Source organism: Rhinolophus sinicus, chromosome 5 (assembly GCF_057876585.1).
Source record: "Rhinolophus sinicus isolate RSI-liver-muscle chromosome 5, RSI-T2T, whole genome shotgun sequence".
Lineage (NCBI taxonomy): Eukaryota > Metazoa > Chordata > Mammalia > Chiroptera > Rhinolophidae > Rhinolophus > Rhinolophus sinicus.
Window position 1 is genome coordinate 30,734,407 of NC_142505.1, and position 19,280 is coordinate 30,753,686.

At 33.6% G+C, this 19,280-nt stretch overlaps 1 protein-coding gene across 2 annotated transcripts in view; it reads right to left on the reverse strand.

Annotated features, from left to right (window-relative positions):
* CAPN7 (calpain 7) overlaps window positions 1-19,280 on the reverse strand; it is a 35,293-nt gene that overhangs the window by 9,605 nt on the left and 6,408 nt on the right. For both annotated transcript variants that reach the window (XM_019725973.3, XM_074312825.2), the window contains exons 3-13: window positions 18,765-18,922; window positions 17,799-17,866; window positions 15,014-15,214; window positions 13,201-13,287; window positions 9,646-9,772; window positions 8,780-8,865; window positions 7,659-7,752; window positions 6,965-7,111; window positions 5,499-5,605; window positions 4,140-4,260; window positions 128-272 (exon numbers count right to left, since the gene is read on the reverse strand). In XM_019725973.3, coding sequence (XP_019581532.2) covers window positions 128-272; window positions 4,140-4,260; window positions 5,499-5,605; window positions 6,965-7,111; window positions 7,659-7,752; window positions 8,780-8,865; window positions 9,646-9,772; window positions 13,201-13,287; window positions 15,014-15,214; window positions 17,799-17,866; window positions 18,765-18,922 — 1,341 coding nt within the window. The remainder of the gene's footprint in view (window positions 1-127; window positions 273-4,139; window positions 4,261-5,498; window positions 5,606-6,964; window positions 7,112-7,658; window positions 7,753-8,779; window positions 8,866-9,645; window positions 9,773-13,200; window positions 13,288-15,013; window positions 15,215-17,798; window positions 17,867-18,764; window positions 18,923-19,280) is intronic.

Below are 19,280 nucleotides of genomic sequence, written 5' to 3' on the forward strand. Positions count from 1 at the left end.
TGTCTTTGTTAATCAAAAAAATATCTTAATGATAAATGATTTAAGTCAGTTAAACATTTCACATTGTTAAAGCATGTTATTTATTTAAAGATCAAATGGTATTAAAATTACAAAAAGATACATTTACCATTGTCTATTTTTTGAGCTGTTCGAGGATCAAAGTTTAAATATTTTTGTAACTCTGGGGTCCAGTTTTTCACATCATTTTCACTGTATCTTCCTTTCCAACGTAAATGGCTCCAAGGATTTTTCAGCTGGATAAATCGCAGCCCCTATTAAAAAAACCCACAAAACAACAAAGTTGCGACACAGTTTTAACCGTATTTTTATTAGTTATATGATTCTCTGAATACTTATCAGTTCTTTCCCCGCCAAATCAATTTGAAATTAATGCTCTCTAACACTGTCACCATGTCACATACCTGATCAAAAACTGTAAATGGCTATCTATCCATAGAGCTATGCTATCCACACACTAGTCACCAACCACATGTGGTTATTTAAAATAAAATAACATTTAAAAATAATTTCCTTAGTCACACTAGCCACATTTCAAGTGTTCAAGAACCACATGTAGCTAGTAGCTATGCACTGCACAGCAGAGAATATTTATCTCGGTAGGAAGTCCTATTCGGCAGTGCTGCTTTAGAGCATCAGTTACTTTCTGTCCTTTTAGAGCCTGCTCTACTCTGGCCCCATTATTTTCAGTACTCACACTCAGTGTTATCTTTGCCTCTAGTCTTTCCTCTCACAATCCCATAAACAATCCTTATTCAATCACCTTTAAAGGCATTTGCTCATGCTGTTTCCATTTCCTGGAAGGCCCTCTCTGATCTCTTTTAACTACCCTTCCTTTCAGATCCTGTTTAGCGTCTTCCTCCACTGATTGTCTCTGTGAAGATGGAAGCAGTGAAGAAAAAAGAACATGGACTTTGGAGTTAGAATTAAATGGGACCAAATTCCAGCTCTACTACTTATCAGCTTTATGGGCACTTTGATTTGGTCATTTACCCTCTTTGAGCATTTGTTTATTCATATGTAGTAAAATGAAGATTATAATGTCTTCTAGAAGACTGTTGTGGAGGTTAAATGAAGTAACATGTAAAATACGTAGCATTCAGTAATTTCCTTTTTTTAATAACTACCTCTCCTCTAAATTTTATAGTGCTAACAATCCATATTACACTAATTTAAAACAAATAATATCCTATATTGTTTCCTATTCATGGAAATGTAGGAATCTTATCTCTCAAATAAGATGGTAAACTCTCTGAGATGGTAACACTATTAACCTTTTTCAGCAGTCACCACTGAGTTTATGGAAAAGAGTGTTAAGGTTATGGTAAGTGCTCAATAAATACCAGGTGTGTCTATAGAATTGATTACACTGATTCAGAAAAACAAGAGTTTGTAAATTCAAAAGTATTTGTCTTATTTCAAGCAGTCAACTTAGGAAATTGTATCCTTTTTCTAATGATATCATAAATCAAACTGTTTTGGAAACTTAAAAAAAAAATCCTTCAGTATTTTAAATGTGGCAAATCTTGGCCTGGGGTGATGTGATTTCTGGACATAAGCAAGACTCATTTATCTCGGGTTATATTCCCTAGAATCTTCATTAGTAATTTATTTTCTCAATTTCTTCTATACCATTGTGTGCCTCATTCCTGCCCCTACCACACATCAGCCAACAGACACAGAACTCTAATTCCTTGTTTATAAAACCTAGTTCTACATGAGCAGAGAATCTGCCGATTTCAGGACTCTCTCACTTTTTAAAAAAAAAGAAACATAAAGGAGAGGAAATTACTACTAAACTTTTCAGAGGTAGGTCCCAGGCATCACTGACATTTAAAGACACTAAGATATGGCTGTAGGTTTTGTCTGGGTAGAGAACCAGCAATTCAGGGGGCCTTGAATAGGGGAAGAAATGCTAGAAAACTAAAAAAAAATCTGGTTTATAATAAAACATCCCACTGCCAAAGTAATTTCCAAGTGGCAGAAAAGGAAAAGCCTTGGACAGATTCAGAAATCCACTGGTGAGACATGTCTGGGCTTAGAGACAGCAGCCTGAAACTGACATGTACCTTCACAGTAGACTAGGGAACATCACCTCAAGGAGGAGAACAAAAACACACACACACACACACACACCCAAAATAAGGATTGAGACTAAAATGAAGATCTTAGAATATGCAAAAGATTAGCAGTGAAAAAGGATAATACTTTCACGCAAGTATTAATAAGAAAACCTTAAGTGAAGAAAGTGATGAATGACAGAAGACTGGGAGTAGCTTTAGTCAAAGATGAGGCTCATCTGCACAAAAGAGATTCTAGAGATAAATGCCTGAATGAAATAAATATGGAAACATTTTTAAATAGAAATCAAAACTAAGGAAGTATCTCAAAATAGACAAGAAAAATAACATAAAAATGATGAACCCAGAGAACTCTACAAATATATACTCCATAAAAAATACTGGAGAAAACACCCATAAATTTTAACACACATGAAGAAGCTTTTAGTTAAAGATCAACCGTGTCCACAAAAAGTTCATGTAAACAAAAGGAAATTGGGGTGAACTCCACAGTGTGAGATGTCTGCTCAAGCTGGGTCAGTAACTTTCACAGAATCACCAAGTGAACATGAGCCTTATTACAACGAAATACCTGTTACCAGGCCACAGTTTCCTCCATCTAAACATGTTCTAAAATGCCTTAATCCTTACAGAATAATTGCCATGTGGAATTGATACTGTGTGAATAATGCTACTGATCTTTTACTAAAAAAGCTGTTAATGTGAAATTCTTACTTTACTGGCATTAAGCAATTTTTTAATACTTTGGTTTCATATCAATCTACAAGTGCATATTTTTCTCATAAACATATTATTTGTCTAGTTTCCTTTGCACAATCCAAACAGTCATATTATTCAAAGGAAATGATATAATATTCAGAGAAATCTTCCTCTAATTCAAGCTTATTTTCATGTTAACTGTTTCATTATCTAAATTTAAATCTTTTGCCTCAATACTAGTCACCTATTAAGACCTACCACAAAGGATGTTCTAACAATAAAATTATATACATAGTACTAAATAATAGTAACTGTTATTCCCAATGTTTTAATTGTTTATGGCAAATTACTTTCTAAAACACAAACCTCTCAGCTCGATTTCACATAAATTTTTATATTTTTTAAGTAGTCAACTTTTATGCCATTTTAAAGGAAGACACAATTCTACACAGTATGGCTGGTGGGGAGAGGCAGCAACAATCACTGGCTGATTTAGAAGGCCTTGAGGCTATACATTTTTAAATGTTTCAGCAGGTCCCTACTGCCTTCGTAATTCATATAATTCCATATGCCACAGAAGAAAATCTAATACACAGTGGCATCCCGTTATTGGTGATTGATCACTATTTCTTTTTAGAAGTTAAAGCAGGAAATTGAAAGACACTGCGAGTTTAAAGCTTCCCAGTGAGGAGGCAGCTTAGGTATCATACCATTAGGGAAAAAAGAGTCCTTTCTCAATACAATCTTTGTATCTTCTAATCCAGAGAACAGATCCATTTTTCAGTTAAACATAATCAATAATCTGAGAAGGAATGAAGTCAACCATTCCAACATCTGAGCACAGAGAAAGGGTCTGAAAGGCCAGATCGCATGCAAGGGCTGCTTGGAAGAGAAACACTTGCAAACCCACTGGCATGTTTCTTATTCATAGGTATCTTATGTATGTATGTATGTATGTCTTTTCACAAGTATTTACTGAATGTCTACTATGCTCTAGAACCTAACACTGTGATTGACTCCCAACACCAACATGCAGCCCCAAATCTTGAGGGCTGTGTATTCACCTCAACTCTTGCTACTTTTATGGAAAAGAGAAAGATGCACATAGTATTTCTGTTCTGCAATCAATGTCTATGCTGTCACTGTCATTACAATTCCCATCTTTTTATTTCATAATTCCCAATGGTAGAGAGATCAAGCTGTTAAATTTAACAGGTAGAATGATTTTCAAACTTCACCTAATCCTTAATTTGTCAGTATTCAGAAGTCTAATGTGTCATTTGGGATCCTCGCAATGTCTTATTAACGAGAAAAACACGAGAAAAAAATTTTAGGCAAAACCTTGACTTCTCTAATGTCCAAAACAGCATATGCATGTGTGGGAACCAGACCCCATTTCTCTCCTTCAGCCTCAGTCATCATTCCAGTTGACGCAGTGATGAGGACATCCCCTTTGTGAAACCTGGAATAAGCCCAAGGACAGACAACTGAAGGAAAACACATTTGTAATCTCAGATCATACCATCTTTTCTTGAATAGTCCACATGAAAATTTCCAGAAATCTGGAATTTTTTCTAAATTAAGCTATTCCCACACCCCCTGAAGAACTTCCAATATGTTTATTTCTATTTCACAGCACATCAGATAATTTATCCCTATCAATGAAGGGAGAAAGCAAATGCTAAATTTTCAAATGATTTACAAATAAAGATGAACATGTGAAATGCCAATATGCCCTTCCCCAAAGCAATATCATTTTATCGAACAATTGAGTTTTCTAGTTTCACTAATGAATGTGTAGTACCCTGGTTCCCCGAAAATAAGACCTAGCCGGACAATCAGCTCTAATGCGTCTTTTGGAGCAAAAATTAATATAAGAGTCTTATATTAATTAGTATTAATAATTAATTAAAAATTAATATGAGTCTTAAAATTAATATAAGACTCTTATATTAATTTTTGCTCCAAAAGACGCATTAGAGCTGATTGTCTGGCTAGGTCTTATTTTCGGGGAACCGTGGTACTGTATAGACAATTTTCCGGTCCCTATAGGTTAACAATGCTTTTTGAAGTAAAGGGGGCTGTATCCATCCACTGCCTTAAGAGCATACAAAATAGGGCAGCTGGTTGGCTCAGTTGGTTAGAGCATAGCGCTCATAACACCAAGGTCACCAGTTTGATTCCTAGATGGGCCAGTGAGCTGCACCCTACACAACTAGATTGAAAACAACGGCTTGACTTGGAGCTGATGGGTCCTGGAAGGGCACACTATTCCCCAATTAAAAAAAAAAAAAAAAAGTCTGTGATATAACAGCCACTCCCCCACCTGTATGTAAATCATCCATTTAAGGCTTAAGTTACCTTCCTCTTTATGTTCTCAGACTTCTCTTTTCTCACCTTACCTCAAATTGGTAAGTACTAGGGAAGTACAAAATAATTTTTCCATATTACATGTCACAGATTCAAATGTTTTAGATTATCTATAATTTGGATTAACTATATATCCATCAGTGAGGATAATTAAAGGCCAACTGTAGTAAGTACATAAAGTGGAGCCTTTTAAAAAATCAAATTTCCTAATAACTGAATAACTGAAAATGACAGCCTCTGAAATATCTATTCTAAATAAGACATGAAGTTTTTGAAATAGCCTCCTTTAGTACACAAAAAAAAAAAAAAAAAGAAAAAGAAAAAGTTTACCTTTGATAAAGCATTCTGAATGAATTATCCTTACTGAAAGTTTGACTATCTGAATGCATTGCAATCCTTTCTGGTATCCACCCAGTCAGTGCATGAAGATCAATATTCTGCAACATAAACACATTTCAGGACGGTCAACATTTTTTTTCAAGCTCTTAAATACATCCCCAGGGTACTATTAAATCTCATAGATTTGGTATAATGATTTTGATAAAAATAAACCAGGAGGTAGTAAGTTGTTTTCTACCAGTAATAAACTTCTTATTTAACTCAAATTACTACCTGGATTTAAGCACAAGCTGATCTTTTCCTTACAATCTTTGCTGCTTTTGCTGAATACAACAGAATTGTTTTATGAATAAATATGATGAAAACTCAAAACATGTAACAGAAAAAACTGCTTTAATGATGGTGATGATGATGATAGTCACTCACCATTTCGTGACTTTTTACAAAACGATAGTAACTTTCCTAATGTTTTACATATATTCTCATTCTTTCTCTCTCTCAGCTGCACTGGGTAAATTAACAGGTGATAGATTAGAAAGCCAAACTAAAAATATTTGCAGGATAGAACCATTGAGCATGTAGGCTGGGAAGAGATTTTAACATCCTATTGCATTTAAACTCTGATCTAGGCATTCTCTGACTAGCATTATTAGAACCAGAACAATGAAGGAGGCTGGGTACTAGGCAAAGGAAATTAGTCAGATATGAATGATGGGCGATTTGCATATATTACATCATTTAATCTTTACAACTCTGAGAGGTGGATATTATTCTCATATTACAGGCAAGCAAAGAGGCTAAGAAAGGTTAAATACCTTTTCTAAGGCCACAAGCTAGTTAGCGTCACAATTCAGTCACGCTAATCTAATTTCTGGTTTAATTCATACAACTAAAGGACATTGGCATGCATCTCGATTTTACAGGTTGCATTAAGGTTGGGAAAAAAATACACAAAAAAACTCCTTGAACCTGAATTTACCAATCAAAAAATACATATAAGATGACAATATGACACATCCCTTTGATCTGAAGAGGATTTTTGGAAAGGTACATGTTTAAATGGCCTGTATCCCAACATAATAGCAGACACATACATTTTAGGTTTTCCTGAATACCAAATTTACACAGCAGGTCCTCGGATAGTAGTCTCTTTATAATGTTGATTGGCTGCCGTAGAAACTAAACTCTTGTTTATATCAATTAGCCTGTAGTAAAATTGGTTTCATTATGTCATTTTGCTTAAAGTTGCAGAACCTACGGAAGACATTAGGTGAGGACTTACTGTACAATGTGCTAACCTTATAAAAAACAATGTACTCCCATAATAAAATCAACATTTTTCAGAGATTGATAATGTTTTCTTTTCCTTTAAACAAAAATATCATCTATAATTTTTCATATTTAAAATAGTCATATTAGATAGCATAAGTCTGTGTCTGGATCATCCTATTACTTACTGAATTGGATCCTGGGAAATCATATCCTCCCATCACTTTCATGTATGCTTTTTCAATGAGAGAAACCCATAATTCACTTTTGTTGTTAGAATAAGAACAGAGTAATTCTCCCTTATGATCAACAGGTAATTGGTCATCAATTATCACCTGGAGAAAGATAACATTAATTTTCTTAGGTGGTACAAAATATCTTAAAATCTTTTCTATCAAGAAAAAAACACATTTTTCATACTGGTAAAATGAAGGCATAATACGCCTATTATTAAGGTAACGATAGTTTCCTATTTCTAGAATCTAATCAGTTTTAAAACATTACATGATCTCTTAATTCTAGTTACAAACTAATCTCCCTGTCAGGTGTTAACCTTGAGCCAAATGGTTAAATGTTATGACTCTACCATCAAAATTATTAAGTATTCTAGAAATATACATTATATCTAAAATAATTACTTTTTGGAACATTCTATAAATTTTCCCAAAACCATTTAAAAAAAAATTTATACTTGTCATGGTATAAATTTAATTATTAACATGTTACTGTTAGTAATATGTATAATATAAAAAACTCGAAATCAACAAATGTTTAAATGTTTACATGTAAATGTTTACACAAGTAGCATTTCTTAATGATTTTACTTAAGATGCAAAGGTGGGGAAGGGAGAGAGGTTTGGGGTGGGAAAAGACATTATTCACCTTTCTTGGGACACCATTGAGGTGAAGTTTTACCATATATTTTCCACATGGATTGTACTCTGGCTCACCATCCTTATTCTGAGGGTAAATTATGCTTTTGTAAGGAAAATAAATATTGAAATACCAACATTAATATTCAATATAACTACTATGCAGGATATGTTTTATTTAGACATATGCTATTATCTTGGCAATTTTATTAAAAATAACCATGAGAATGTTTTTTCTATATAAGCCTAGAAAAAGAATTTCTCCCTAATTAAAGTGCTTTTTTAATGTAGATAAATGAAGACAGTATTTATGAGAGCATACATAAGTTTCACAATACTCTGAAAAATGCTGTTTTTAATTACATACTCTAACAAATTTTCTATTAAGTAGATATATTTTAAGCCAATTAAGTAATCTACTATTGGCCCCAAAAAGTAAAAAGAAAACGATTTAAATTAATCACAACTGAGGCAACTAATTACAAATCTGACAGAGATAAAATTAGTACAACTCTGATATAGTTCCACATAATTATCCAGTAAGATACTTGCAAATCTTTGTAGTTTCAGGACTTAACACACAAAAATCACTCAGGAAAAATTGTATGAAAAATTAATGATGCTTAATTATTATAATGAATTATGTGAAGCCAATAAAACTTTTAAATTAATAATATAGTTTATTTAACCCAACATTTCCAAAATATGATTTTGACATGCAATTAACATAAAAATTTTACATTTTTTTGTGCTAAGTATTCAAAATCTGACGCATTTTAGACTCACAGCCCATCTCAATTCAGACTAGCTATTTCAAGTGCTCAATATCCATCCACAGGTGGCTAGGGGTTACCATACAGCACAATTACAAACATGACATGACTTTACTTTGAACAATTTCATTTATTTCAAGACATATTTATTCTATATATATTAACTGTATGTGCATACGTCCTTAGACTGTTTTAGCAAATCTGTTCACATTCACAAATTGTCTGCTTAATACATGGGTCATAATATTCTGAGGGATATGCCCTCTTCATTTTCTGTGTCAATAAGGCCTAAGTTTTAAATTTCTAGTTAAGAGACCATTATATGAAAAGGGCTAAAGGGATAAATATAAAATTTTACCTGGTAATCAACTTCTTATTAAATCGTCTTTCATAAGCTGCACTGATAGCCAGTGATGCCACAAAGGAACAATCTGATACTATTGTCTGTTAATAAGAATTTATGAATATATTCATTCATTCAGGTAATTTCAACATTACCACAGTATTGTACCTAGCACCTGACTTTTAATACCAAATATCTTGACTGTTGCTTGAGTAGGAAAACAATAGAAATGCCATACTGCCAACATACACATATTTTGTTCAAATTCTAGAAAAATCAAATAAAGCATTTCAGTGAACTTAATTTAGAATAATTAAATATGGATGATGCATTCCTTATGCAGATAAAAGCATACTGAATCACACAGTTTCTAATGACAAAAATATTTAAAGGTATTTTTAAAAGTTGTTTTATTATAACACGACCAATTAAGATGAACATGCATATCAAAAGATTCCTCAATCACAGTTTTTCAGGATCATTATTTTTATATTAATATGGAAGACATTTGTGATTTCAATGCAAGACCTAACTAAAGTTTGCAATAAAGCCATATTGTTGTTCCAACTATGAAGTTTTAAATAAGCCCAATATCTATCTTTTATACCTATTCTATTACCAAAGGTGAAATGCAGACTCACAACTTTCTCATCTGCAAGCACGTATCAATAAATAAGGTTTATATAAACATCTGTTTATATAAAAATTGCTCAAAACAATTATTCATACTTTTATTAACTCAGTATGTCTAAGTCAAAGTGTGCAGAATAATTTTTCCATGTATTTGTGTAATAAAAAAATCTAAGAAAAAACTGAAACTTACATGCAAATTACTTTAAAATGTTAGGTTTCATAAAAAATTATACAAAATAAATGTTTACCTGCTTTATGCTGAAACTTGACACAGTATAAATCATTGTAGGATTGTTGGTGAGGTCTTCTGGGCGTACCCACTTAGAAAATGTAGCTTTTTGTTTAGGTGATAATGGTAGCTTGCCCAATCTATCACTGAGGTAATAAAAATTAAGAAACAATAATAATAAAATTAATCTTAAACGGTGACTCAAAACCGAAATTAAATTTCCTAGCTAATTTTTTTGTTGTTTTTGGTGTAGTGATCATAGCTATATTTATGTCATTCTAAAACAATTCTCTGGTCAAACCTGGCTCTTTACACTTAACTATGAATCCAGTCAATCTGATCATCCTCCTCAATTAAAAAAAAAATACACAGATAACTGAAAACAGAAGAGCAACCTAAATTCATTTATACTTACTTTAACAATATTAGTTTAATGCATGGCCATATTTGAGAAATTTAGTTTCAAAAAATGGAACCATTAACAATACAAGCTGATTCACTCAAAAGGATCTAGGAAGGTACAGAGCTTTATGTTGGTTCTGGAAAAACTCTTCTCTGCAAGGCTAATAATAGGAGTAGCTATTAAAATTACTGAGTAATAACCGTAGTCCTGGTATTATGCTGAAGCATTTTACATACATTATTCACTGAATACTCAAAACAATTCTATTAAAGCAAATATTTTTGGAAAAGGCTTAAAGTGATTACGTAACCTGCCAAGGTCATACAGCTAAGTGGCAGAACTGGTATTTGAATCCAGGTCTCTGGTGCCAAATGCACCATGCTTATCCATTACCCTCTATTCAACGTGTGTTGGAAATATACAGGGTATTATTTCTCTAAAATTGATGTATAGTACAAAATAAAAAACATCTAACTTTTCTCACACCTCTTCTAGAGCAAGGGCAACAGACCTTTGGGTTTCAAAAGATTTCTAAGATAATATAAGGTATATGATATGCAAACTGAAACAAATGTAACATTGGTTTTTCAAAGACTGTTCACAGATATTAGGAGAAAGACAGTTTTGTAGTCATGTGTGATCTGCAAACTCCTGGTTTAAAGTATAGGTTTTTGCATTGGAGTACATCTCTACACTCTAATAAGCCAATGTTTATTGTAAATCTCTTAGAGTAGAATATTGTATATAACTCTTCTCAAAGTACTTTGCTGATCATCTCATAGAGCTCATAGAACCATTAGTGTTGTAGGTAACATTTTGGTATCTGTGTAGTATCAGAAACTGACTGTAAACAGAAGGTGAGCTGAGTGAATTCAGAAGAATTTAAATACAGACATCACAAAATTTTGAGGGGAAAAAATAAGGTTAATTCAAATCTATAATCTAATTATTTAGTATTATTAACCTGTCATGTGAATCATAATACAGAGTAAATCCAAGATTCCTTAATATTTATTCTCAAAAATGATCACTAAATTATCAAATTCAATTTTCTTTTCTAATAAAGATTTAAAAACATATATATATATATATATATTTTGTTATAATATATGACCAGAATAGAAAAAATATTTTAAAAATCACTCAATCTTTCTACCAAAGAGTCATAAATTATGAATCCTTTTCCCATCAGTCTTTTATCTTTGAATTTAAAGATGTTTACTGTTACTTTTTCTTCTGATTGTTCTCACCATAAAATAATCTAGAAAACAAGGAAAAAATCTTGCCAGTTAGAGTAGTTAATTTTAGTATTTATTCTTAATTTTTCTCCAAATTTAATGAATTATTTACCAAGTACCTCCTATATACCAGATATTGTGCTAGATAGTTGGCTGCAACTTAATTATTCCAACTGTGACAAGTGCTATGGCTAAATTAAGGCAATTTGCATGGTATTACATTTTACTCTTTCAATTGTATTGTAAGCATTTTCCTGTTATTTAATTCTTGAAAACTTGATTGTTCATGGCTATATAACCTTCTTCTTTGACATTGTTGTATGAGCACTAGAATATGATTTATCTTAATTTGTGCGTATTACACCAAGATTGGAACTAGAAGTTTACATCTCTACTTTCATATAATTATTTAAGAACATACTAGAATAATTGATTCATATTTTCATAATTATAATAAATAAGTAAATATCTTTTATATAAATCTTTTTGACTACATTTGTAAATACTTTATTTAGAATTGGTTCCCTAAAGTAAAATTACTGGTCAAAGGGGTAGAAACATTTTAACAACATTTGAAATGTACAGCCAAATTGTGTAATATAATTTAGAATTTAATGAAATAATTATTTTCCTGTTAACTCTTATTATACAGTGCTTGCTATATAACAAGCACCATAATAAGTGCTCTATATTTCATTAACTCAATGATGACTGCAACTGTATACAGTAGGTTCTGTTATTATTTTAAAATCTGAGGCAGATTTAAAAACTTGTGCAGTGTCACACAGGACATGAAACTGGACAGCTTGGCTCTAGAATCTGTGCTCTTAACATCCATGTTTATAAAGCTTCTCAGATATAAAAATGGATTAGATCCCAATCAGTAGCTAGCACCACGCAGCTGCCTGAGTGAAAAAGAAATTAGGTTGACAACATACTGGCTTTGAGATATCTAACTTCTGCCCACCCAAGAACAGCAAAATATCAGAAATGAGAAAGGAGCTCTTTTGTTCTTTATAGAGCCTTTCATAGATCCTGTATATAATAAGCATTCAACTCTCTGATGTTTTCTGATAATATAACATGTTAATCGCAGAAATTTTGAAAAATGTTTTAAGAAGTTAAACCACCCTCACCCAATTTTGCTACCTATAAATTACAACTCTAAACATTCTGGTGTATATCTTTACATCATTTTTCCTATTATCTATAAATACATAAAAAAAAATGGATGTTATATGCATAATTTTCTTTTTTTTTTTACTAGATTGCAAGCATTTATTTTCCTACACTTTTCAAGAACTTATTTTTTATGGGAAGCATAATATTTAATATAATAATGTGGATATACCATTATTTAATCATTCCCATATTATTGAATAATTTGTTTCAATAATTTTTGGTGATAACAGATGCTTTGATGAATGCTATTATATATATATATAACACCTTTGACTGAATTTTGATTTCCTTAGGAAGACTAGAAGCTGAGACTCTTGAACCAAAGAATATTTTTAAGTCTCTTGACATAAGCTGCCACTGTACGGGAAGGCTATGCTAACACTTTCATAATTAACCCTCTCTTGAATTGTATCTTCTTAGTAAACAACGTTGTCATTCTGTTCCACTTTTTCATCCAGTTCTTTTCACCAAATATTTAGTCAGTACTTACTTTGTGCCAGGTGCTGTGCTAGACACTGAGCATAATGTTAGGCAAAAGGAACATGCGCCACTACTAGGCAAATGGTAACAGAGGTACTCTTACTGGGTTGCCCCACTGCCTCTTCATAGCCATACTTCTCTTCCAAACAATTTTTTTTTAATACAAATTTTACTTTCAAGGCTATGAATTTAACTGGATTTTAGAGTATGGAAAAAGTACTAAAAACTTTAAATAACTTTGGAAGTAAAAATTGCAACAATGCTTATTTACCAGAAAGGCATCGGATAGGCAAAACGTTCCCTTAGGTCAATATTCATGAAAGGAACATATTCTATACCGTTTATTTTTGATGTTGTCCTGTAAAACACACAAAAAGAAATCTAAAGTAAATGTTCAATTCTACCTTAATTACCAAACTTATTTAAATTCCTTAAAATTTAAATGACAAGGTATAGTACTTATAATAAAATTAAACTAACAATCTCTTCTTGTTGATAACTTTATTTGGACAAAATTTTCACAAAATAGTTTAATACCAGAAAATAACTGATTCAATTCAATTCCTAAGAGTTACTCTCTTAAGACTGACATCCTTCACAACAAAACAACAATCTCATGACAGGCCTACAATAGAGGTATTGAAAGAGTCCTTGACACCAAGACGCAAAGTGAATTCTATCCTAAGTCCAAAGGGAGAAAGCATTGGCTTAGTTATTTTGGGATTTAAAAAATAATTCTGGAAAATAACGTTCTCTATATTTTCTGGGTATGAGACTATGGAAAGGGTAGTAGAAGGAAGTGTTATAGATAACAGCTATGGCCTTCTTGACAAATTAAAGAAACATGGTTTGTAGTAAACTTGTGTATTTTCTTCATTTTGGGTACATATTTATTTGTATATATTAACTATTTCCTTTTTCTGTTTCTTTCCTTCATTTTATTTAGAAGTAGTTGCAGGGTAATTTCACAACTTAATTTCTAGGTAACAATATTTAAGGAGACTGTGACTGAATTTGAGGACCAATTAATACAGTAAGTGACGGATACAATGACTATGTATGTACTCATTTTGAGAAGATGAGAGTTTTTCATTTGTATGGATACCTGCAGTTTATTAGGCAGAAATATAGTTATTTTGTTGTAGTATGGAACTTCAAATGTGTGCAGAAGAAAGCTTTTGGATGCAGAATAGCCCAAGTTTTGGACTGTTACTAATTTATTGTCTTTCAACTCCAAAACCACCTTTTTTATCCGGCTCTGTGTTGTGTTAGTTCGTATGTAATTTTCCTAGGCAAAGAGAGCCCGACTAGTAGGAGTAGAATTAAAATCTACAGCAGGAAAAGAAAGAAAAATGCCCTTAGGTGGATGCTACATAGGAAGGAGCACTTGCAGCTCAATTTTAGGAAACTGAAAATGAGCAACTACATGAGCTCTAAGCAGACTGGATCTCTTCCAGAGACCAACTGAAGCACAGCCATACAGGCTCAGAATGTAATCGAAGATTTCCACATCACTGTTGTTTTGCACTTTTAACATCCCTGAGGCTCTACCAGACACTGAACTGGCTTCCTAGACCAGGGGTTGGCAAATTCTATAAAGGGTCAGAAAGGATATAGTACTGGCTTTGCAATGAGATCTCTATCACGTATTCTGTTTTTTGTTTTCTCTTTTACAGTCCTTAAAAAAATGTAAAAACCATTCATAGCTTAAGGCTTCCCTTTGCTGACCCTTGGCCTAGACTGCAATTTTTTTCCCATTAGGGCTCTGGTTACAAAGTTGCATACATGACTGATTGGTCTGCCATACCTCTATTTTGCTCCCTAAACTTTACTGCTAAATTTTGACGAGTGCTAGGATTTTCAGAAAACAAATGTCTAATAGAAATGCTGATACTAAAATATATTAGCACAAATCGTAAGTATTTCAAGTTGTGACTATATGAATATATAATCTATAATTACACAACAGCATTACACGTGATAATAAAGATGTGAACAGGACTCAGCAAACCTAATGAGAATAAAATTACCTGCATGATTATGTTAACAAAATTGTTCATTACAATGAATTATAACTGATTTACCTGAGAACTTCTATTTCTTCTGCTGTATATCTCGGTCCTTGTGCATCACTTGACTGTGGACTTATAAATAGCTGAGGTCTTTCAAGGAAGGGATTAGTTCCTAGTGGAAAATGTGCTCTCGTTGGAGGTGGCTTTGGTTTAATATTTGTTGACTTGATTTTACATAATGGCTTTGTTAAAGGCTCACTCAATGCTTCTGCTCTATAATAAAAAGAGGTATAGAAAAACTGTTTTAGTTTTTCTTCTCACATTTAAGATTTCCAGAAAACAAAATTTACTTCAAGAACCAGTCAAGCATTCCTAATATAAAATTAGTATATAAAATTCTTACATACCAGTCAACTGTTCATTACGTAAGCTACTCCCAAAGGTATTTTTGCAAACAATATTTTTTTTCCCTCCCCTTCTTTCACCTCCCCGCCCACTCCAGTTCAAGCCGTTGTTTCTCAGTCTAGTTGTGTAGGACACAGCTCCCGGGCCCATGCTGGTATTATAAGCCTTGCGCTCAACCCAGCTGAAGCAGTTGGTTGCCAGTCATCAGTCGGCCACTCACAGCAGCTCATGGCTGCTCTCGCTGGCTGCCGGCTGCTCATGGCAGCTCATGCCAACCTCTCGCTGCCCACAGCAGCCCAGCTCCAGGGAAAACCGTTGTTCACAATCTTAGCTGTAGAGGGCGCAGCGTGCTGGTCCATGTGGGAATCGAACCAGCGACCTTGGCGTTAGGAGCACAGCGCTCCAACCACCTGAGCCACTGGGCCAGCTGCAAACAATATTCTATGACACTAATTGAACACTTACTGCATGCCAGATACTATGCAAAGTAAGGGGGATACAAGAATGTATAAAGCACAATCCCTACTCTTAAGATGGTCATAGTTTTGTGGGGAAAGAAAAATGCTAGAATGGAAGTTTTACATGTGATGAATGCATAGCAGAAGATATTAACTTAATTAACTGGGAAGATAGGGTGAACTAATTTTTTCTGAACTGATGTTTGAGCTGCAGAGAAATCCATCTAGGGAGTGAGGGAACATTCTAAATAGAGAGAATAGCATATTCAAATGTGCAGAAGTATGAAACATCATAGTGAGAGTAATTTCAAAACAATGAATACAGACCCCGTGAATGGTGCAAATGAGAGGTAGTAGGAGATGAGGCCAGTGGCAGGGGTCAGAATACAGAAGGCCCTGCATGATATTTAAAGGAATTTTGACTTTGCTCTGTCAAAGACTAACAAACTGAAAAACAGAAGTTCTTAACCTGAGGTCCATATGTGAGCTTCAGGAGTCTTGTGAACGCTTTGGAATTACATGCAAACAAATTTTAATGTACATTTTTCTTAATTTCGAACAGATCCTCAAAGGAGCCCATGACTGCCCCACCCCGTTGCTCTTAGAATGCACTCAGAGAATACTGGAAGGGTTATCAGCACAGGTAATAAAAGTCATCTACGATTCTGACTGATGAAAGAAGGTAACAATGTGTCAAGTGTCCAGATCTTCATGAATTTAGAGAAACAAACTAAAGGTTAGATAATGGTGATGAAAAGGATGAGTCATAGCTTAATAAAAAAAGAAGGGTTGGGGGTGGTATGGCTACCTAGTCAGAGGCTCAAAAGGATGTAATGCTACAGATTCATGTTACAAGTGCAATTTCCACCATTTTCCTTTGTCTATAACACTCTTCAGGAGGTATAATTCTGTTATGCAATTGCATTCATTCTTTCAATATACCTACTGAGCACATACTGTGTGTCCTACTGAGCATTTTGCTATGTGCTTAGTTACAGCACTTAACAAAACAGACAAAATTCTCTGTACTCACAGAGACTCTGTGACTCACTTACATTGAGAGGATGAGGGTTGGAAGGGACACAGACATTAATAACAAACATGATAAACTGCTAAATTTCATGTCTTAGAAAATAGTAAGAGTTATGGAAAAGAATATTAGAATAGAGTAAGCAGGATGAAAATATTGGAGGAGATTCAATTTTAAATAGAATGGTTAGGGCAGGACTTACTGAAAAGCTGACACTTGAGCAGAGTTGGAGATACATACACTGTATAATCTGGGGTCATCGACTGAAAAATAACATTGACTAGGTGTTCAATGACCAAAAGGATTTATCTGGGAAAAAGGGCTGCAACCCAAGGCATGCAGACACGGCAAGCCGCGTGCACGCTATGGCCTGTAATACAAAATGGAGGGGTATTTATATAACGGAAAAGGAAGTAATTGGAGGGGGATGTTAAAACCACAGAGCTTTATTATAAACAGAGTTCTTCCTATCGAGTTCTGGTGATTATGTAGAGCATGAGAACTTCCATAAGCCCGAGCTCCTTCCATAGACCCTCCTGACCTATTATGTTTGCTTAAAGTTCCAGTTCATCTTTATCAGGATACGTGTATGGCTGTAAGCTGGCTCATTCTCAATTTCTCTATTTTTATTATTAGCTCTAGAAGGTTCTCTGGAAGTTCTCCTCTTTAGAAGTCTGATATTACACCACAGAAGGAAGTCTTCCATTTCAAATATCATATTCATTTCTGTGTCACACATAGCAAAAGCTAAACAAAACATTTCTTGATTTATTTCTTGAATTTAAAGCAAGGAACTAGAGAGGAGTAAATTCATTCAGAGGAAGAGGATAGACTTGTTCTAAATCTCAGGTAAAAGGTGGAGGTTTGTCTACGAGAGCTACCACACATTTAGATAAATCTGTCACATTTAAGTGACACAATACACTGCTATCCATGGATAAGAAGTTGAATGACCAACACTCACCTGTCTAGTGCCTGTCGAGCCAACTGTTTCAGTTTATTTTGCAGAGTTTTATCAGCAGTTTCAGAAGACTTAAGAGAAAGAGACAGACATTCTGAAGCATAATTGTTTTTTAATTTGCTTGACCTATGCTATTTCTAAACAAAAAACTTACAATGCACATTACACTTTTTGAAATTATGAGAGAAAAAACAGGCATTTTATTTTCATCCTTAAAGGTATCATTTAAAATAGTTAAAAACTTGTCACTGAGGTAAGCTTTAAGACTACTTCATGTGGACAGGAGGTAACTGGAATATAACTGTATGACCACGGAGGCATGGAAGGCTGAGCAGCAGGAACCTCAGACGACCAGGACTTACCTCCAGTCTCAGGTACTCACCAAAATCAGGCTAGTAGTTTCCCGAACAAAATAACCTGGACAAGAAGCCTGAACAGTCTGAGACCATTGTCTCCCACTTCACCTCATCCTCCTGTCAAATATACTGCTCTTATGCACTAGATGCCCCTTAAAGCTAACAGTCCCAGGCAGGGCTCACTCCTCAGAGAGCAGTAAAAGCCACTGAGCATATAGATTTTACACTGCAAATTAATAACGCTTTCCCAAACCACTACCTTATTTTTTAGTGTATGAAATCGAAAAAAAGGGGGAGAGGGAGGAGTTTATTCTAAATTCATAGATTTGTGATGGTGGATTCTTCCTGAAATAAGTTAATTTTAGTTATATATAAAAAGGTTAAAAAAAACCTGTAATTTAAAAAAGAATTGCCTCATGACTCAATTTTAATACTATGAAGTTTTTAAGAATATGTTAAAATCCATTATTAATTTCCTACTCTTTAGTATCTTTTAACGAGTAACTTAGTTACATTTATAATGATACAATAGAAATTGTTAAGTAAAATTCACTAGTAAGGGGAGAAATTTCTTAGCATAATTCCACCAAATTTAACTTGTAGCTATACATACGGTTTTCAGACAGAGATCTACAGCTTCTGTATATAATTCTATAGCATCTTCAACATTCCCTTTTTCATCTTCATCAAAAGCTTGTGTAACAAGGAAATGGGCACGCTCCAAGTCCAACTGATGTTTTGATTTCAAAGGACCAGCACTCTTTGACTGAACTAGGATAGGAATCAAGTCATGTAAAAGAAATATTACCTACATATATATATCCAGGAAACAACATATCATTTTAATACATTTAAGACATTCTTTACCAAATTCCATAATCCTTCATTTAAAAAGTTTAGCAAGGTAAAAAAAAAAAAAAATCCTTTAAAAATTTTCCCCTGAATTTGTCTCCCTACCAGCACTTCATTTAAAAAAATAAAACCCAGAAGTCCTCCTCACATTCCCTCCCCACTCAAAACAAACCAAACCAAAATAAAAACTGGAAAAATGCTAAAGTTAAAGAAACTCAATTATGTTTTAAGGTAATTCATTTTTTTTCTGGTATGGACAATAATTGTAATACTAGGC